Below are 22,928 nucleotides of genomic sequence, written 5' to 3'. Positions count from 1 at the left end.
CTACAGAAAGTCCCAGGACAAGAGCCATATCTTGACTCTGGAGGCACTAAGAAGTCTTGGGACCCACTTGCCTCAAACTATTGTTGTATTGCGAAGAATATATATATGCCATGATTGAGCAGGCTTCAGCGTATTTGTTATATTGTCACTGTATTTCCTTCTGTCCCAGAATGTTCTGAAATTACCACATAAACGAATCTGTAAAATAACTTCATGTAATTTTGCTTTTTCTTGTGAAGTGGTCACATAGTTTAATCTTTTAAGAACCAGTGTCCAATGTAATTTTTCCCTGCTGTGGCATATGTCTGTACCACGAGGTCCATTTGTACGTTAAAATTAATCTCGTCCACAAATAGTCGAATACTTTTTGTCACTTTTCTCGATCATTCAAGGAAAGTATTTGAATTTGTAACAGAAAGCACATGGAACTTACTTTTGGAATGCACCTTGTATAAATAGAAATGTAGGGGTATAACACAGTGTGTCTAGAAAATACTTTATTGAAATTAGTTACATCATTCATTCTTGTCAGTGATACCAGTAACAATGTTAGTGATTCTCATAGCTTTAGTACAGTGAATATGTCTGTGATGGGCACCTCTGGGGAGGGTGAAGCGTGAAAGGAATTTAACAAACACTGCACAGTTAGAAACAACTACAACAGCTGAATAAAATAATCAGATTAGTGGTGCTAGCATACTACACTACACTGGTGCTTAACTTGATAATGGCGGTGGTTCAAACTGTTGATTTAGAGAATTTCTTTGCCTGAGATGACCTGTAGAGTATGCCTACAAATTCTGGCAAATATGTAATGCCACACTATATACATAAAAAGTGATTATTTTCTTATTTTTGTATGTTATCATATATGCTACATTGTAACATTTGTTGATCACCCTTTGGCATATTGAACAGATGCAGGACATTAAGTAGTTTTTGTGAAGTTGATGACTTTGAGAGCCATGAAGTATCCACAGACGAAAGTCTGTTAATGGAAGAGGCGGGGGATATAGCATATCTCTGTGGAAGTTTTGTCATCATTTTGATGCAGTTGTTTTAAGATCGTATTACAGATTAAATGATTCTTATGTTGTTTTACACTGGTCTGTGTAAATATTTGGAAGGAGGCTGTCTTGGCCTATTCAAGATACTGTCCTGGTATTCATATGGAGGGACTAAGGAAATCCAAAAATGTTCTGTCAGTGAGAGCATTTAATTGAGCTGAGATTCTCACTACCTTCCAATTTAAAGTTGACTCTACAGTATCCTGCTGAGTAAATATCTTTAAATTAATTAGGAGCTTTGAATACAGTAAAATATGCCACTGAATTAACAAAAGACATGCTGAGGTGGGTCCAGTCCTGTATAGTAAAGAAGTGATTGGACCGTTGTTATTCTGTACTGTGTCGCTGCCTTCTGATTTTCATGAACATCCATGCTCCCGCACTGGCTGATATGCTTCCCCATTTTGCCATATCACTGACCTGACAACATGGAGAGGAGAGACAATTATTATATGTTGCTTGAAGCTTCTCAGAAGTTTGAAGTACTCCACTAATAATTTCAGGCTTAATTGTCACATATTATTGACTAGACACCGAGTTTGGATTGATATTTGGATTTATTGAACGCTTATAAATCATAACTACAAGTAACCATAATAATCCCATAGCTCAAGCGGTTAGTCGCTGGCTTCCCACCACAGTGGCCCGGGTTCAATCCTGGGTCTGTCAAGTGGGATTTGTGGTGGTCAAAGTGGCGCTGGGGCAGGTATTCTCTGAGTACTTTGGTTCCCCTGCCAATCTTCATTCCACCAGTTGCTCCACAATCACCGTCACATATCATTGGGCTGGTACAATAGGCCAGAAGTGGACGCAGTTCAAGGGACTTAGTCCCACCCCACTAGCAATTAAAAAGAAACCTGTAATAATCACACTGATTTGTGCTCTGTAGATCACTACAACTAAGGTAAAGGTAAAGCTATCCCTGTAACAGGCAGTGGAGGCCCATAGGGGTGTAAGATGTTGAGGCTCACACATTTTCTAGACAGTTGGCTCACAGATGTTGGTGAGGTCAGCCTTACGCACCTGCTGCCCTTTACCCCCCATGAAGATTCCTGGTACTCATTTCTATTAGAGGCTGAGTTGACTCCAGGACCATAGTACTAGTTGTTGCTAGGTACTGGATTCTAAGCATAGGATGCAGGACTCAAAGACTGCTGGGGGCATGCGGTAGTGTAGTTGGTTGAGGCACTATGCTGCAAGCTGGAAAGTCATGGATTCAATTCCCGATGAGGTCATTGGATTTTTTCAGTTGACCTAATCCTTGCAGTTGCAATATGGCCCCAGGGTCAACTCAGCCTCTAACAGAAATGAGTACCAGGAATCTTCCTTGGGATAAAGGGTGGGTGGCTTGTATCAAGTTTTGTTTTTTTAATAACACAGTGTCACCTACACAGGCTAAGCATGATGAGTTGAAACAGTTGAGAACAAGAGCCATGTCTCAAATTTTGTGGCCTGTGAAGAACAATTCTGAAGCACAAATAGACTGTGAGTGATTGGTTTTATGACCAGATTATGGAATTATAATGGAATGCAAACTTACATTTCTCTCCTTTGTAGTCCCAGCTTTTTTACCATGTCGACACCAGTGAGCAAAATGTTCACTGTTGTGCCACTTCTGCTTTTTATGATGTCTGAGTGCCTGAAACAAGAAGTGACAGTCACTGTTGCTTTCCATGAACATAACAGATCTGTAGAATGAAGCTGTGACCTCAGCTTGTCAGATCTATCAGGTGAACTGATGTTTCTCCAGCTTTTCAATGTGGTGCACGTTAGAAGTACAGATCATTATTGCAGAGGCTAGGCAGTGCCCCGTTGCTATTAAAGGCAGTTAATTCAAGCATTGGCTGAGTAACCTGAGGTCAAGAGGTGTGAGACTTAAAAAATTATATTGCATGAAAATCAGGCAGGATACAAAATTATTTGCTGTAATATTAGAATTCTCTTTTGTAGGCATAAGTCATTTGCTAAAAATTAACTGTAGGAAAAGTGAAGATAGGACAAATCAGCATAACCAGTGATGGCCATTTCTTTCACTTGAACAGTATGCCAGATTGCCTTAGCTTTTTTTTTTTTTTTTTTTTTTTTTTTATTTATTAAAACTGCCCCTCTGCTTACAGTACACTGAATATAATGCTCTGTGTGCATGTTATTCAGGATGTCCCAGGAGGAAAGCTCAACATTCTTAGAGGTCATAGTATTGGTCATCCTAAGCAAAAAATTGTATGTGTACACGTGTCCTATTCTGAATGGTTTCCAAGATAGAGCTGTTTCACTGTACAGTGTACAGACGAGCAACACGCCATATGCTCACTCCTCACACGAGTTGCAAAGTGAATTGATCTTGATGGTGGAGATTTTGAAAATGTATTATACTAGGTAAACTGTACCAATTTTATCACTTGAACAATAAATACCAGCATTAGAAACAGTACGTAATATCTCTTTCTTGTCAACAATTTTGGAACTGTACAGTGAAGTAGCTCTATCTCGAAACCGTTCGGAAGAGACACATGTACACGTACACTTTTTGTTTAGAATGACTGATGTATGTATGTATGTATGTATGTATGTATGTGTGTGTGTATATATATATATATGTATATGTATGGGGGGTGGGCCACAATCTGGTTCCTGCACTCCAACCAACAGTGATCTATTGTAGAATGATCAATACTGTGAACTCCCAGAATATTGGCCTTTCCACCTGGGACATCCTATGTGTGTATGAGTATGTAAGATGCTACAGGAAGGTGGGTAGGCTTAAAAGAGGAGTGTTATGCAAGTATTTAGAAGAATGGAAAAGGGTGTGTCTGAAGATGACTGCAGTGGTGGGAACTTTTAGTGGGTGATTAGTTCATTTGTTTCTGTATTTATGATTTATTTAACAACACACTATAATAGTGAATAGTAAGACAATTGATGAATTGGAAACAGGGTGAAAGGAAGTGATTGTGGCCTATTTCTGGCTGCTGTCCTGACATTTGTCTGACAGGACTGAAGAGCCCCACTAAACCTTGAGGATAGTCGGTGTCTTGTCCGTGGTTATAATGGGCATCTTCTGTGCACAAGTCAGAAACATTACAGCCTGAGCCATCTTGCGCACTGACGTATGATGATGAACGTAATGAACTAGCAACTCGTTCACACCGGAAGCCTTATTTCTTGCCATGAAGATAAATTTTTTTTCATTAGCTTAAATTACAAATGCACTCATTAAGTATGAATTATATACTTTCACATTCTGTATAATTACAGTCAAGATAAACTTATGTGTTGAGTGACATGATAAGATAACTTGTGTAAGCCCATATGCGTTATTAAGCACTTGGCAGGGCTGACATTAGATAGAATGCAAAGGTATTACATTACTCATTTATCAGAAATGTACACAATAAACACATAAACAGAGTGATGTTGTGAAATAAGTGTACCTCTAGTACCAATGCTGATAGTTATTGCAGTATAGAACCTGACTTATAACTTGCCATTGTTTTGCATAGTAATGATTGCAAAACAGGTAAATTTGCCCTTCTGCTCAACTAATTAAGTACTGTACCATGAAGGCATATGGGGGAGCGGATGTATAGATCCACATTTTCTTGACCTTGGCACTAGCTGGAGGTGAGTGGTCAACTTCACACCCTGGCTGCTTTATCCATGAGGAAAGAGCCTCCAGTACCCTTTGGATAGGAGGCTTGGAGGGCCCCAGAGCTGGTCTGGACGATGTGGAGAAGAGAAAATTCTTGACCCTACTGGGACACAAACTCTGAATCCTCAGTCATCCAGCCTGTAGCCAGTTGCTATACCGACTGTGCTATCCTGGCTCCCTTATTAGTGATTGTATTGTTTATAATTTTTTGGAATGACCTGCTACATTATCCAGTTCATTTTGAATGTGCATACAGCGACATCTTTCATGAATCCGAGAGGAGGGGCATTTCCTAAACTGAACCAGGGTTTTCACTTAATGGTAATTATGAAAAATTATGTCAAGAAACTGTTCATCTTCTTTTAAGATGTTCGTAATTGTTATAAAATCATTTCTGAAGTAGTTAAGAAAAGTGTTTCTCCACAGATAAGTGTAGTTGTTTAATTAAAGATATAAAATTATTTTCTAAAGTAGTTAATGATGTGTGGAGTGCAAAGCTGTACAGTAATGTTTTCTGCAGAGAGTAATATGAATATTGATTACTGTTTCAGCCACAATCACTCTAAGTTAAGATACGAGTTCTGCAAAGTCACATATTTCTTATATTAAATGCTGGTCATTTACTAAATTTAAATTCATGAAATATAGGAAAATAATACATTGTTTATATTTTGCTTTGGTTGGAACTATAAAAATATTCAATAAGTACAGGATATCGCTAAATCTGGGTTTTGCTGGGCTTTGTATTTCATTCATAACACTACAACCGGGTATGAATATGAAGAGCGAAAAGAAGTAACATTCTTAACCACCTGGGACTTTAAGTAACCTTGGAATCTTATTTGCATGTCCAAGAAGATGAAACCAGACTTGATATATAATGGTTTGGCTTTCCACTGAGGATCGAATGTCGAGCTTATTATCAGTACACAGTGGGTTAAAGAAATAAACAACATAGTCTACCTACATATGCCACCTGTTGCTTGATCTCTTCTTCGTTATGATATGCCATAGTTCTATCGCTTTTGTTGTTGATTCGTATCCGGCTGTCGGGCACCCAGAATTTCTCTAGTTTCTCCTGTATGACTTTGCCCTCATTGGGTCTGTAGCTTACGATTTGGATTCCTTCGGCACCTGTGCTCCCTACAAGATTAAAATGTGTAATTTACTGTCTGTACTGTGGTATAGCATACTGTGCTGTACTACATTATAAGAGGCCTGTTGATGTCAGTATTTCTGCTATATGTAATAATACAAATGCCGTCGTGAATGCAACAGTTTATTTGGTTGTAGTTCTTTGTCTTTTCTTTCTCTACACTACATGTTTCGGCCGTAACTGGCCTTCATCAGGTGTATTTTTCACTATGTAGCTGTCACACTGCACATAATCCAAAATCTAAAACACCAGCCTGTCAGTTTTGTGTAAAATCTTGCCAACATACGCTCATCAATTTGATTTTAGAATTCAAATTTAAAATTTAAAATCGAATTGAAGAGCATATTTTGGCGNTGTAATAATACAAATTCCGTCATGAATGCACAATTTATTTCGTTGTAGTTCTTTGTCTTTTCTTTCTCTACACTACATGTTTCGGCCGTAACTGGCCATCATCAGGTGTATTTTTCACTATGTAGCTGTCACACTGCACATAATCCAAAATCTAAAACACCAGCCTGTCAGTTTTGTGTAAAATCTTGCCAACATACGCTCATCAATTTGATTTTAGAATTCAAATTTAAAATTTAAAATCGAATTGAAGAGCATATTTTGGCGAGATTTTACACAAAACTGACAGGCTGGTGTTTTAGATTTTGGATTATGTGCAGTGTGACAGCTACATAGTGAAAAATACACCTGATGATGGCCAGTTACAGCCGAAACATGTAGTGTAGAGAAAGAAAAGACAAAGAGCTACAACGAAATAAATTCTGCATTTATGACGGAATTTGTATTATTACATATAGAACTGTATAGTGCAACAGGATGCTTAAATATAATATCAGTATTTCTGGGTTGATGGACTTCATCTGCCCTCTGGTATTCTGAACAGAATAGTATGTCTCAGAAACTGGGTCTCTTTCTGAAACTTTGTGTTATGTTTGGAATAATAGAAAAAGGATAAAGACCAGAAACTTGGTAATACTAGACATACCGTACTTGTATTTTAATTTCTGAATTAACCAAAATAGGCTGATGTAATCAATAATATGTGGTTGTATGTATTGAGGTATGTGTCTGAATACATAAAATTAGATCTTGTGAATATGTGATTTGTATTTGAGTCTTTCTGGGTTTAAATTTTACCAAGAGACCGGATATCTTGATCAAAATTTCTGTGGTTTTACTCATTCCCACCAGACATATACTGGGATAGTGATTAGAGGTCATATCTGCTTCTCTCCACATTCTGTTCATCATTCACCGTCATCTGTATGTTTGATGTTACCTAACCTAGGCAGTTGAAGATCTGTGAAATGCAGGAGTCAATCATGTATCAGTCAGTACCTGAGAATGTTCAACGTACTTATATACCCCTGAAAGAATCACAGACAAATGAAGACAGAGATCCACTGGAGTGAGATTTGTTCCCTTATGTGTATAAAATTCCTTGTTTGTTAAAAAAGACTCTTTTTACTTACTAATTAGGCGAAAGGTATGGGGTTCTTAATTTGACACCAATTAACCCACACTAATGGGTCACGGCAGCCGAGCGGTCTAAGGCATGCACTGTCTTCGCTCGCTTGGAAGCCGGGATCGTGGGTTCAAATCCCACTCAGGGCATGGATGTTTGTGTGCGTTTTTCTGTGTTTGTGTACAGGTAGAGGCCTTGCGACGAGCTGATCACTCGCCCAAGGAGTCCTACCAAATGTCTAAGATCTAGTAAACTGAAGTGAAACGGAGAGTTTCATGGAGGTAGGCCTAGACCCAAAATTGGGGCTGTAGCGCCACAGAAAAAAAAAACCCACACTAATGAGTTAATGTTTAGAGTCTGTTACTGTCTTTTGGAGGAACATGCTGTCTCCTTCTTAAGCATAGACTACCCTGAACATGGATGCTGTATATTTCTATAAACACTGGTAGCAGTCTACCAGATTTCATGGCATTGTATCCCCAGAGACAGCAACTTTCATCGTCTTTGCTGTAAGAACCTCAAATCTTACAGTGTTTAGATGTCTTTTTCTTTTATCATTTTTTGATTATTGTTTATTTCCAGTAACTTATGCTGATAACCAACTTTTTTTTCAACATGAATATTTTTTATATTGCACTGTTAAGAGCCGGGATAGTGCAATTGGTATAGCAACTGGCTGTGGGTTTGATGACCAAGGAGTTGGAGTATGAGTCCCGGTAGGGGCAAGAATTTTCTTTCTATCGTGTCATCCAAACCGGCTCTGTGGCCCACACAGCCTCCTATCCAATGGGTACTTGGGACTCTTTCCCCATGGGGTGAAGCAGCAGGGGTGTGAAGCTGACCACTCACCTCCAGCTAGTGCTGAGGTCAAGAAAACGTGGATCTGTACATCCACTCTCCCATACCCCTTCATGGCCTAGTGCTTAATTAGATAAGCACAGGGACAACTTTACCTTCTCTTATTGCACTGTTAGAATCAATGGAGAATATGTATTTGATTAGTTCCCCTTTTAGAGCACAGTACTTACATCTCATTCAGAAGCCATCTCAGTTCTTATTATGCACTTAAAATAATTATATGTAGTGTATATAGGTGACATACTTTAAATTTTACAGTCTTGAGTGTAGGAATAACTTGTTTCTTATCTTACGTGTTCAGCAACCAACAGTGATCTTCTGAACGCTCACAGAGATCACTGAAGTTTCTTATATGTGACAGTACATAAATGGAGTTCTCCCCTATCCAGATTCATACATGTGTACGAAAATATGCTATATGTTAAATTTGGGAAATGCTTGCTAACATTCAGTTTAGAACATTTTGTCTCTTTGTCTGTTTTCTAAAAATGTAAAGATTGAATTTTAACTGTTTTTTGTGTGGTTGTGAAACTTCATCTCACACACACTGTGGGAAGAACATAGATTGTGTGTGTTTGAGAATTGTAAGTAAGTAAGTAAGTAAAGGTATCCTTGTAATAGGCTGTGGAGGACCATAGGGTTGTGAGAAGTTGAGGTTCCCACATTTTCTAGACAATGAGCTCACAGATGGCGGTAAGGTTGTCAGCCTTACGTGCTGGCTGCCCTTTACCCCCAAGAATATTCAGGATTTGATCCCGCAACCTTCTGGCTTTAGCATGTTTGAAACCAGGAGAGAGGGTGTAACTGGAGTCAGACGAGAAGTACATAAGGATCTTCATAATTTGTACGTTTCACAAAATATTGTTCACATCATCAGATCAGGGAGGATGAATGTGATATGGATTTGTGTGGCTCAGGATGAGGACCACTGGTGGGACCTTGTGAAAATGAGACTTAACTTGTGTGTGAAACAGCAAATTTTTCGACTAGCTGGTCGACTGTTCGCTTCCTGAGGATGACCCTATTTTATGGAGTTAGTTATTAAAATACAATAGGCTGTACAACTACATGTCTTTAGAAATTCTGGTCTTTATGCACCTAGAAAGGATAAAGGTAAAGATCCACATTTTAATTATTTCATCCAGAAACCAAACTGTCTACTTCAAACATTTTATTGTTCGTGCACTTACTTGATGCTGTTGTTCTGATACCAATTCCCCAGTGATGAAGGTCTTTGTGCTCCACCTCCAGGATGTCTCCTGTTTCCATCACATTGCAGAAGACAGATTTCTCGGATTCTTCTAGCCATTTGGATACTGTCATGACAGTAAACTTCAAACTGCCAATTTGTTTTGTAGTATCAGCCCTCCCTGCCATTAAACAGGTATTTGTAACTGCCACATAAACTTGAGCCTGAATGCCACTTATGCTTTTGACTTTCATCACCGTTGCTGAGGACAACTGTATGTGCCGATATAAATTATGTGGTAGATGCTAATTTCAATTAACATGGATGTGGCGGTATTGTTCAACAGTGTTTCAGATTTTCCAGGTGTTCTTTCTTGATTAAGGTTGTCTTTTGTTTTGTACAACTTGTTCAAGGTATTTATTTATGACGCATAAACTTTCTGCAATTGAGCTTGAACAAATTAATTGTTATGTAAAAATTATAATAATATGAACCCTTTAGAATTGTATGGTTACTACATGTAACTATACTATTTGTTTCACTGAAGAGTATTAACTGGTTTATCCTTGTGGCAGAGATGTGTTTCCTGTGAAGTATGAATTGAATTTTTTTGTTATTTAGAAGAAATTGAGTCCTCAGAAAGAATTATTTTCAAAGTTGATGAGTGATTTTGAATTGTTGTCCTTGTGCCAAAGAACCAAGAGTAATTGCATTCACATAATTAGTTCTTGCAACACACTTTTTTCATAAGAGCCAGGATAGCTCAGTCACTATAGCGACTGGCTACTGGCTGGACGACCGAGGGGTCAGAGTTCAAGTCCTGATGGGGCAAGAATTTTCACTTCTCCATGTCATCCAGACCGGCTCTCCGGTCCACCTGGGGTACCCAAAAGAAACCAAACTTATTTTTTTTTTAACGTATTTATTCAAATTTTAAGCACAAACCTTCAATCCCCTTCAAAGTACTCTCCACTTACACTAATACACTTGTCTAGTCTTTTATTCCATTTTTCAAAACATTGTCTAAATTCATCTTTTGATATGCTTGACAGCGCCTCCGTCGTTTTTTCCTTCACCTCAGCAACATCAGCAAAATGCTTTCCTTTCATGTCTCTTTCCATTCGAGGAAACAAAAAAAAGTTTTGATCATTTTGGGACTCATCTTTCAAAGCACAGCATGCTTCCACACGACCTTGTTTTTGTTCAGCAGTCAGCAGTCGTGGCACAAATTTCGCAGCCACCGTTTTCATTCCCAAATCTTCTGTCAAAATTCGCTGAACTGAGCTCCAAGTCACTCCCTACAGCTCCACAGTTTCTTCAATGGTCCGTTGTCGATCTTCCTTGATGATTTCACGAATTTTTTCAACATTTTCATGTGTTCAGGTCGTGGAAGGACGACCAGAACGAGGTTTGTCATAAATTGACATTTAACCATTTTTGAAACGGGAAAACCACTCAAACACTTGAGTTTTCCCCATAGCATCGTCCTTGTACGCCGTTTTTAACATTTCAAGAGTTTCTGTTCCACTTTTCCCGAGCAAAAAGCAGAATTTCACCGCCGCACGCTGTTCACGAAAATCAGCCATTGCAAAAAAGACGATCACACAAAACAGTTGTCATTATAAACTCTGCTGAAACTAGTCCTTACCTTCTGAAGCAACGGTAGTCGGCTTATTGACTCAGGAATGTTAGCTCTATGAGCTCATAGCGGCAAAATGCGGTACTACAAAAGCTCTGCCCACAAAAAAATTAGTTCGGTTTCTTTTGGGTACCCCATCGTACAGTGGGTACCATGGGCTCTATCCCTGGGCATAAAGCAGCTGGGGCATGAAGCTGACCAATTAGCTCCAACTACTGTCAAGGTCAAGAAAATGCAGATCTATACATCCACTCCCTATATATCTTCATGGCATAGGGACAAATTTACCTTTTNGCAAATTTTTTTTTTTTTTTTTTTTTTTTACTTTTATATATTTCTCCATATTCATAATGTGGCCCAGTTAGGTCTGCAATGATGAAGTGCCATCAAACTGACATGTATGTTGGACATCCCTGGTCCAGGAATAGAGATTGATTAGCTAATAATTCAAGTTCCACCATCAGTGCAACAGCTTTTATTAATTTGGGTTATACTACATGTTCCAACCCTTAAAGGGTCATCTTCAGATGAATCTAGTTACATTACTGGATTGCAACGTGAGATCTCTATATTCCTATTTTACTTACACAGGCCATAAAGTGGCTGTGTTCATGTTTATTTGCATAATGTTTAGTGGATATTGACTCATATGAGACTAAAATTTTAAACTTAACAATTAAGCTGAAATTAATTTTAATTTTAGAATTAATTTAAAATTAATTTAAGAATTAATTTAAAGCTAATTTAAAATCGTGAGGTATTATCGTCTTTGTGTCTTTATCTGCGGTAGATGTCGCTTGGCCTTTTCAGATTTTTCTATTATTTGTTGTGCAAAAATAATAGGGATTAGGTTTATCTAATGGATCCAGCAGAGTAGATTTCATACTTATATGTGTATGTAATGATGAAAACACATCCACCTTTTGAAAGCTGTTTTTTGATCAAAAATGAAATGATGGAAAATGTCCAACATATATGTCCCTTTATTGCATCTCTCTTCTCTTGGTCTTATGGTCAATGCCAAATGTTATTCTGTACTGCCTTAAGAACAATTAGAACATGCATGGAAGTGCAGTCACATGATGTGCACAATTAAAGTGTGTTGTCTCAGTTAATTATGATTTGTTTCTGAATCGGTTGTGACACTCGTTTTGTTGCAGCATCTTATGCATCATTGGTCAGTTCTATAATTCTGTGTTTAAGTAAACAGTTGTGGTATTTATGTTTGTAAACATAGTTTGCGTAACTTTTTACTGTCTGGATATGAAGTCTGTGATGTCCACCTGTGCTAGACTTTGTTTACAAACTATAATCTTTATGCAAATTAGACAATACAGATCCATTTTGCACAGATTTGTAAATGCATAAATGTATTTTTAATTTGATATAAATTCTTAAAGAAACAGCTAACAAAAATGAGTACCAGAAATATCCCTGGGGGTAAAGGGTGGCCAGTGTGTAAGGCTGACAACCTCATTGCCATCTGTGAGCCGATTGTCTAGAAAATATGGGTACCTCAGCGTCTCACAACCTTATGGGCCTCCATGGCCCATGTATATTGTAAACACATTTTTTAACTTCTCTACTCTGTTAGGCTTAGATGAAATTTTGTACGAGAAAAGAGCTCAACAAATATGTTGACAGATTACTATATTTGCAACTTATAAATGAAGTAAGACTAACACTTTATAAAACCTGAATGAACTTTTGTATTTATTTAATTTAATGTATACACCATATTGAAATGATTCAGTAAGCAGTTACAGATGTAATCAGGCAACCAAGTAACTGATTAACCAACCAACAACTGAACTGACTGACTGACTGACTGATTGACTAACTGACCGACCAACAAACTAGCTAGCTAACTAAGCAACCAGGTGACTAAACTAATTGGAGAATTCAACAGTACAGGTCTTTCATGAACAAAAACCGTTTGTGTGTCTGGTGAAGAGGTGCCCTGTTTTTATGAAACATAAAGATTATCATTATCATCACAGAATCCTGTATTGTGAGCAGTTCAGTGCAGTTCTTGTGCCTATCAGTCAATTTTATTAGGATCCATTTTAATAATATTCTCCCTCCTTAGTTTGTCTCTTCCCTGGAAGTATTCCAACAAAAATTTAGTATGCATTTTTTCCAACATGTAGAGTACATGTACCAGTTTTAGATATTACTATGATAACTGTTTTATATTGTGTGCATTTTAAACTTTTTTTTTGTAAGTTCAATGCAATTCTGTTTCATGATATAATTGTGCAATTGAGTCATTTACTGCTTTGTATTTGTGGTACCCTGGGTTTCAGTTTGTCCCAGGTCCAGCATTCATATTGAAGGTTCTCATGATTTTCTTCAATGTTTCAAGGTTTATACTGTACCTTAAAATAAGCCACAACCACTTCCACATTCTTTCCAACTTATCATTCACACTCATCTTCCCATTTGAGGCAACATAAATAATTCATTTAACACTCATCTGAATAATATCAGCCCCTGCTACACAGGAAACACACTGTGTTGCCATTATGGAAACTAACTGGTTATTAAAGTAGTTACTATAGTAGTTACTATACTAACTGGTTATTATTATTATTATTATTATTATTATTAGAATGGCTGGGTTTCCCCATGCACTTAGACCAGTTATTGGTCCATTGTGCATCCCCTTTTAATTTATACTGTCCCCATACCCTACCGGTACTGGTGCGTGCTATCAGCCCCGTTCAGCCAATGAGGTCGGCCGTCGGTACCTGATATTTCCCCCATCTACCAGAGGCATTGGAAACTACTTGGGCGGGAAAGTGTTGCCTTAAAAATTCCATGACCCCCGCCGGGTTTGAACCCGCATACCTTGAGTCATGAGGTGGGAATGTTACCCCTAGACTACTGAGGCCGCTAAACTAACTGGCTAATGTTGCTTATGAAAATAATCACTGTTTATTCTGAGAATTATGTGGAACACAAATTCTACCTGTGGAGAAAATGCAGAGCTAATTTAAGACAGGTGATACACATATTCACCAGTGTGCTTTAAGGATTAAAAAAAGCTTTGTTAAGTAAACTGGTAACCAACCATAAGATGCACACACTCAATTCTCCTGTCTTCCCCACTTAGCAATGATGAAAAAAAAAAACAGTTACCTAACATGTGTTTCCTTGTCCTTGTGCTGCCTGAAGTCATGGTTTGTGGAGTTGTACTGAATTGATATCAAGGTTGTATTGTACTCCATATTCTTCTTATCAAGATGCCTGACTTCACTTCACAAATTGTGCAGGAGAGATAATGTATCTGGATCCCATACAAAGATAATGTCAGCGGTAAGGTTACAGAGAGATTCGATAGCATTCAGCATATTTTACATTTTTTGGTATAGCCATTTGGAGTTCTGAAAGGAACTGCGGTGCCCATTTTCTTTCAGTGTGAGCCAGCATACCTCACAGTAAAGTTCATGGGGTGTGTGTGGGTTTAGATTCCTGTCCAAGGAGAAATGTTTTTACATACCACCACCATGTTGTTTGATTCTGTGGCCCACCAAGCCTCATATCCAGTGTGTACAAGAGCTCATTCCCCAGTGAGTACAATTGGTCAAAGCATGAAGCTGAGTTCTTCATCTTGTACTGAGATTAATGATGCCAACTTTCCCTCCAAATGAGATGTGATACAAGTAACTCATTCAGAAGAATGATTGGATGATTGGGGTTTGATTCCATGCAGAGGCAGAATTGAAGATCACTGTTGCTTGGGATGTGATGCTGTTTAAACTTGTAGATTGTTAGCAATGTTCTGGCGGAACTTGCTATCTCTGTCTTCTATCCTGAAGAAGGAGCCAGCAGATTTCTTTGTAATGTAAGTAACAGTTTGTCAGACTACACATTGTTGTGTTTCAAAAGGCGGTAAACATCATACTCACTACCGTGAAAACATAAAATCTAGCAAGGACAGAATTTGTATCTTTGCCATCAATGTGCCCAGACTGGCACTGGAAACATTATATATATCCTATCTAGTACAGGGGTCTTTTTCCTTTGGGGTGAAAATGAAATGTGCGGTTGTATATCTGTAAGGAAGCTAAATGTAATATTATATTGCAGCATCCTGCTGCACTGTGTAATCTGATTTTGCATTCCAATTTTCGCTGTGTATGTGCAAATTCGGTTAATATTCATTTGACTTCTCTTAATTATATATCACCACATGTTTTGGCATAGTTGGCCATCATCAGGTACAAGTTGTTGTGATGAAGGAATCTGCTGCTGACTGCCAAGCAGAGATCTTCCGTTCCAACAAAAGCATTCAGGACAGCCACACACTGAACCAAAGGAAAATCAACAAACCAACAAAACCATAAGCCAAACATGTGAATGACAACAGCATAACCCACATAACCTACAGTTGGTTTGAGGCAGTTACGTAAGAAAAGCAGAACAGCAGATTCCCTCTTCACCACAACTTGTGCCTGATGATGGCCAACTAGGCCGAAACGTGTAGTGATATACATTAAGAAGAAGAAGATGAGTGAATATTAATTAATTAATTAATTAATTCGCTTAGTGGGGTGTGGAGTCCAGCTGGGTTCACTTGGCATGGCGGCCACTGATTGGCCTGTTGTACCTGCCCTGGGTGATTATGATGATGGAGAATTTGGTGGAATGAAGATTGGCGGGGAAAACAAAAGTATTCAGAGAAACCCCGCCCCAGCGCCACTTTGTCCACCACAAATCCCACTTGACCAGACCCTGGCCCCTGTGGTGGGAAGCCAGTGACTAACCGCTTGAGCTATGGCACCACCTGAGTGAATATTAACCATAGTTGGCACAAGAAACAAACTCCGTGGCCTGTAGTCTGCAAGCAAACTATACCGACAGAGTGACCACCACTTATTGGCAAAGTTAGTGCCAACTTTTGTGGATAGAGGGTATTGTGTGGTCAGTGCAACGGATCCCCATGGCCGTAAATCTCGGTTATCTAGACCGGGGCCCCTATTTCCTTGAAATAGCTCCTCAGTTATCCTCATGAGGCTGAATGGACCCAGTTTCAGACCCACTACTTCTCAGAAAATCTGGTAACGCCGGGAATCGAACCCAGGACCTCTGGATCTGTAGGCAGGAACTCTGACCACTAGACCACAGATGCAGTAGTTGGTACATAGATCACAAAAAGTGGAATGCAAAATCAGAAACCAAATGTAGATTTAAGCTGTTGGATTTGAGGTTCTCACAGTGATGACTATGAAGAGGGTTGTCCTGTGGAATGTAATGCCATGTAGTCAAATGACATTTCAGAGTAGTATATCACCTCCATATTCAGTGTTGAAGAGTAAACCAAGCAAGTAACTAGCAAGAAGCAGGCAGCATGCTCTGCCTGCTAGGAGGAGGCAGGATGTTCCTCCAAAATGTTGGGGAACCTCTACCAGGCCGCACAGCATTACATCTCAGAACATGATACTCTCCATAGTCACTGCTGTGAGAGTATCAAATCTCAAATGTCCTCTGTTTTCTTCAACAGGTGGTTGCCCGACGACAGGACCTTAAACTGATTGTAACGTCAGCCACGATGGATGCCACCAAGTTTGCTACTTTCTTTGGCAATGTTCCTACTTTTACCATTCCTGGACGTACATTTCCAGTGGATACACTCTTTAGCAAGAATCCTGTGGAAGATTATGTTGACTCGGCTGTGAAGCAAGCATTGCAGATCCATCTGCAGCCAAATGAAGGTGAGCGAGAGAAGTTATTGCATGTTGGGGGGGCATCTAGGTAAAGCTGCATACAGTCTTCTCTTTTGTACTAGACAGAGATGATTGAGTAGCTTCATATTGTGACATGTAGATCCATTGCTACTCAATGCCCACAACACAAACATGGCCAACAGTACGATTGCAGTGTTTTCTTTGCATCTGTGTAGCTCGTGCATGCCTGGTGATGTTACATAACAGCGTAGCAATCACGTGACATGTTTTCTGCGATATCATAAGCCTACTTTTATTTTTTTAAATAAGGGAAGTAGGTTAAAAATGATTTCAATTTTTGGTATTAATATTTGATATGTTTCCTTCTTTTTTCAATTTTGATTTTTCCAAAAATCCTGTGGAGGCAGATATGTGATGGCCCCCTTGCCAGTGCCCATGATGCTGATAAATAAACAAGTGCTAACACCCCTACCAGGAACTGCGCCCAAACCATCCAGTCCATAAACAGACACTTTGCTGAGAATGAATGCTGTTTTTAGCACTATATCAGATCTGAATAGCTGTAAGATTATGTAAGCTCTGAGTCAGTTTTTTAACTTATCTGTTACTGTAAAGTGGCTTGGAAGATAGGTGCATTATCTTGCAAGTTATCAGTGTGGACATCAGTAGTCACTTAGTTGTCACTGTTATTGCAGTGTTACAGCATTTGTATCTGCTGAAGCCTTGCCTGTTTTCCCTTGAACCTGTCACACTAAAGACAAACTTACTTACTTACTCATGGAGCTGAGCCCTTCTGGAGCAGCCACCAATTCTGCAGCTACTCAAGAGTTTCCCAGCATTTTATGGAACCCGAAGGTTCATCACCATGTTCACAAGAGCCCTCTACTGGTTCCTATCCTGAACCAGATCTATCCAATCAATACCATCCCATCCCATCTCTCTAAGATCTATTCTAATATTGTCCACCCACCTATGCCTTGGTCTTCCCTGTGGTCTCTTTCCTTCTGGCTTTCCCACCAATATCCTATACGCATTCCTCGTCTCCCCCATTCATGCTACATGACCTGCCCACCTCATCCTCCTTGACTTGATCATTCTAATTATACTTGGAGAAGAGTACAGGTTATGAAGCTCCTCATTATGCAGTTTTCTCCAACTTCCTGTGACTTACTAAAGACAAACAGCCCCTCATTCATTTATGAGGGTAGCTGGTAAGCTTATGTGAACATGGTAATGAACCATAATGTTCTGTAAACTGCAGGGGATTTGTTGAGTTTTTGAACGATTCTTAACTTCTGAGGAAGTACTCTGCTTCATGAAGCTAGATACCGTATTTACGCATGTATAGGCCGCGTGCGTGTATAGGCCGCAGCACAGTTTTCAGACAGAAATTATAGAAAAAATAATTTTCTTGGAATATTGTTTCAGGAGTAGAACACCCTGTATTACTAATTATGAATATAATTTTTTTTTAAATGAAGTGTGATTTCGAATATTTCGAATATAAGCCACACCCCAGTTTTCCTCTTGAATTTTTGGCAAAAAATGTGCGGTCTATACATGCGTAAATACGGTAATTTAGTTTGTTAAGGTAACGTTGTTTGTTAGGTTATCTACATTGCTGTTTGTGACTGTTGACACATTGACCATGAACACATGTTTTGCTCACCCAGAACTGTTGTTAGAAGCAGCTGCATAGATCGGAGGGCAGTTAGCAATAAGAACTCCCCTCCCACTTTAATCAGTCAGTTACAGCAGCGCTCTAAAACCCATCACACCCTCTTGTCTTATCACATATGAGATTGGGGTTATCATGGCAGTGAATTAGGTTTATGATCATGTGTGGTATAACACCATGTAAGTTGGTAGATAGATAGTAATATTTTGAAAGAAACTTTTGCCTCCATCTTCAAGGTATCCTGAAGGTAGAGGCAGTAGGTTTCTCTGAAATGTTGGTGCCTGTCTAACAAAGTGCATGGCATCACACCCCAGAAGACTAATTTGTTTGATATGTTAGTGAATTTTATCACTGTATCTGTGTAAATGCTGGATATTACACTGAAATAGGCCATGGCTCCCTTCTTTCAGTTCCATATCTCTCCATCATCAGGATTATTTTCTCATCACATTTGACGCTGTGTAATCTTTGTAGTTCAAACTCCATCTTACTTCACGGAACACAGCCTTCCTTAAGAAGTTGACAGTTAACACAGTCAAGAAATTCCTTGTTTTTAAGAAACCCAGAGTTTAATTTTTGTGTTCACAAAAGCCCATGTACACCTCAGACACCATCTGAGTTACTGAACAGCCAGTCAATTACAGCAGCTAAATGTGAAAACTGTTGATTGTAGAGGGAAGACTGTTGTTGCTGCTCTTATCACTGCAGAAAGTTGATAGCACATGTTCTCCCACAGGCGACATCCTGATCTTCATGCCTGGGCAAGAAGACATAGAAGTGACTTGTGAGGTGCTGGCTGAGAGGCTGGGAGAGATTGATAATGCACCTCAGCTCTCTGTGCTACCCATCTATTCACAGCTGCCTTCAGATCTGCAGGCAAAGATCTTCCAGAGGTCACCGGAAGGGCTGCGCAAATGCGTTGTTGCTACAAACATTGCAGAAACGTCTTTAACAGGTAAAGAGATTTGAAAAGTAGCTCTTGCAAGAAATAATGATATACCTTTCTTTAAATGTTTTTGTTTTTATAAACAGGCTAGCAGAAATTGTTAATTAATTAAACAGTGTTCTGTATTTCTCTTCATAATTTTCATTAGTGCAGATTCACAACATCTGCTAGGTATATGGTGTAACTTCAGTTTTGTGTTATGTAACATGTTCATGATTTTTAATACATAAAAAAATTTCCTTCTTTATAGTTCAATAATTGTGAGTTCATATGTTTATGATATCTCTTCGTATGAAATTTCATGTGCCTAGATGCAGTGGCTTATTAGTTACCACAATAGAACCAAAAGCTAAACATAATCATGTTATTCTACATGTTATTAGAATTAGCTTAGAACAGTTACTTATTCTTGAAAGGTCTGTCACCACACACAATTTCAGGAATGTACATGAATTGGTACTAGTCACTCTCATTTCAGAAGACTGCATGGCCACCATTATGTCTTTGGCAGGACTTTAAAAATGGCACATGATTTGTTGTCTCCAGTGGCAATGGATAATGTAATAATTTTTTCTGACATTATGAAATGGAGATACGGACCACACGGTAGCGTAGTTGTTTAAGGCACTGTGCTACAAGCCGAAATGTCGCGGTTTTGATTGCTGACGAGGTTATTAGATTTTTCAATTGACCTAATTCTTCCAGCCGCACAATGGCCCTGGGGTCGACTCAACCTTTAACAGAAATGAATACCAGGAATCTTCCTGGGGTTAAAGGGCAGCCAGTGTGTAAGGCTGATAACCTCACTGCCATCTGTGAGCCAGTTGTGTAGAAAATGTGGGAGCCTCGCTGTCTCAGAACCCTGTGGGCCTCCATGGCCTGTTACAGGGATACCTTTACCTCTTTACCTTTATTATGAAATGGAGACATGCACACAGGCAGGTGGACATGTTCAAACAGATGTGGTACCTTAAGCCTATCTTTCTATATAAAGTAAACTTGTTGTAGCAAATCAGAAGCTTTGGGGTCATCTTCCATTCACTTTCTTGCATCTCTCTAGTACTTTTGAATGTCATACATATTGATCTTGAGTATGGCTTGAGACTGTAGCAACTGATGTCTGGCAGCCATAGAATTTGGGTCCTGACACGAAGTTCAGTGTATAGATAATGTTTGCAGGTGTGCAGCCATGTAGTTATGTCCAATGTATCTTTAGATGTACTCTCCAACACAGTGGCAGACTTCCACTGGATTACACAGCGTTATATCCCAGAAGCTAGAACTGTTCAGTGAAAATAATCTGTCGTAATGACACTCAGTCACGTAGAGTAAGATCACCTTTGCAGAATGTTACGTATGTTAATTGCACTTAAGAAGGAAGGCAATGTCTGATGCACTTACAGTGTAATCTGGAGCAAACCACAAAAGTGAGGAAGAGTAATTTTTTACGTGCTTCATAATACAGGTTGCTTTTTGTGCCGCAGTGGATGGAATCATGTATGTAGTGGACTCGGGTTACTGCAAGCTGAAGGTATACAATCCACGTATTGGTATGGATGCCCTACAAATCTACCCCATCAGTCAGGCAAATGCAAACCAGCGTTCTGGTCGTGCTGGCAGAACAGGTCCAGGGCAGTGTTTCAGGTAGTGTATGATGATATATCTCTCCTTGTGCCCTGCTTATCATTATTGGTATCTGAATAACTCTTTTGTAATTGAACCCAAAGGTTCAGCTCCACCAATACAAGTGCCTGTCACTGAACATGATCTGGAGCCAGTTTAGTCCTTTTCAGCTGTGCATGTTGGCTTCTGACTTGTACTTCTAAGTTACTGTGTTCTGATCTCAGCTGGGACATATCATGACTGAGGTTTTCACTGATTTCCTCAGTTATTGGGATGCTGGGATAGTACCTGAGATTAGCCTGTGACCACATTATTCCACATCCCTGCTAATTCATTATGTGCTAATCCTACCATTCTATGCAATGTAACCTGAGTTACTGACAGCCTTGTTAAGTAAACTGCAAATAAATAAATAAATAAATAAATAAATAATGTTCACCTCACATTCTCACAGTCTCTCTCTCTGATCCACCTTAAAGTGATCTTCCATTATCCTTGGTTTTCCAGTGGTTACTTTCCAGTTTTCTACACATTTCTTGTATCATGTGTCCTGCATTTTAGGACCAATTTTATTGTATTATACAAGGATCATTATCATTCCTTAACTGTAGTTGAGGATATGTTACAGACCATGAGCCTTTTTGGGGGAAACTTACATTGTATGCCCAGTAGTGATTTACAGACTGTATGTGCTTCAGGTTATACACAGAGCGGCAGTACAAGGATGAGTTGCTGGTAACCACAGTGCCCGAGATACAGCGGACCAATCTGGCTAACACTGTTCTGCTCCTCAAATCACTTGGAGTTCAGGACTTACTGCAGTTTCACTTCATGGATCCACCCCCTCAGGTACAGGGACAGAAGTGCTTCAGTTGGCATTGCAGTGTTGACTCTTACCAAAAAGAAATTTCACTTTTTTATTGCCTGTGTGTAGAGTGAAATTGTGATTTAATGTGTTATGAGGTTCCTCCACTTTGTTGCATTTCAGATCATTCTGAATAATGTACTGCTGTGTAGTAACGTAAGGGGACGTTACAAGTGGTAATACAGAAATAATAACTAGACCAATTAATACAATTTATAAAGTACTGTTAGTCCTTTGTATCCAGTGGCCAAAGCACTTGACCTAACCACTGATTTATGTAGTTAGTCAGGCTGTGACTGAAAGAAATATATCTCTGTTGTGTAATGGTGGACAAGATGATACCAGTTCTGATGCTGTATTGCCCGTTGAAGAAAAAGAGAGAGAGAGAGAGATTAGGCATTTTTTGTAAACAGTTTGTTTTTGTAGACAATGTTTTGCAAAAATATTTCCTCTAGGTAACATTGCTACTTAGTACATGTTGTTAATCTGTCATATTTAATGTCTAGCTGTAAATGTAAATAATTATTTATTTTATATATTATATACAGGGTGTTTAACGACTTTAGGGCATAACTACAGGAGGTGATTTCATAGGTCTTTGTGATCAAAAAAGTTCATATAAACATGTGTCCGATTTTGGATGGTTACGGAGTTATGACAGTTTTAAACTCAGAATAGAAGGTAACGGTTACTGACAATAAACGGAAGAAAATAATAAACCAGCATAATACATGATACATTTAAAGTATGAATGTAAAGTTAACTTCATGAAATTACCTTTAATTTAAATTTATTGGTGCATAAAGCTGATTTTCGAATGCCACTGCCGGCCGCGGTGAACTGTGCCAGACATACCAACCCACCCTGCCTCAAGTAGCTCTCAAGTGTCGAGATAACGAGAATGCTCTGTCTCTAGCTGGCTAAAAATAGTGACCCGCCAGCTGACAGACGCGGTTCACATGAGGACGTGTATGGGAATGGAAAAACTGTCATAACTCCGTAACTGTCCAAAATCGGACACATGTTTATATGAACTTTTTTGATCACAAAGACCTAGGAAATCACCTCCTGCAGTTATGCCCTAAAGTCGT

General features: G+C 39.0%; 2 protein-coding genes across 2 annotated transcripts in view; one reads left to right on the top strand and one right to left on the bottom strand.

Moving 5' to 3' along the window:
- The window catches only part of LOC111869094 (pre-mRNA-splicing factor ATP-dependent RNA helicase PRP16), a 53,734-nt gene that overhangs the window by 14,484 nt on the left and 16,322 nt on the right, over positions 1 to 22,928 (top strand). The window contains exons 11-12 of the mRNA XM_023860311.2: positions 16,542 to 16,752; positions 19,140 to 19,174. Coding sequence (XP_023716079.1) covers positions 16,542 to 16,752; positions 19,140 to 19,174 — 246 coding nt within the window. The remainder of the gene's footprint in view (positions 1 to 16,541; positions 16,753 to 19,139; positions 19,175 to 22,928) is intronic.
- On the bottom strand, positions 481 to 9,671 carry LOC111869095. The gene is made up of 4 exons (XM_023860312.2): positions 9,398 to 9,671; positions 5,684 to 5,859; positions 2,608 to 2,706; positions 481 to 1,487 (listed from the first exon to the last, which is right to left on the bottom strand). The coding sequence occupies exons 1-4, from the start codon at positions 9,648 to 9,650 to the stop codon at positions 1,395 to 1,397; spliced, it is 621 nt and encodes a 206-aa protein (XP_023716080.1). The 5' UTR covers positions 9,651 to 9,671; the 3' UTR covers positions 481 to 1,394.

This window comes from Cryptotermes secundus, unplaced genomic scaffold (assembly GCF_002891405.2).
Source record: "Cryptotermes secundus unplaced genomic scaffold, Csec_1.0 scaffold546, whole genome shotgun sequence".
Classification (NCBI taxonomy): Eukaryota; Metazoa; Arthropoda; class Insecta; order Blattodea; family Kalotermitidae; genus Cryptotermes; species Cryptotermes secundus.
The sequence above is the reverse complement of the archived record's forward strand: the minus strand, read 5'-3'. Positions and strand labels throughout refer to the sequence as shown.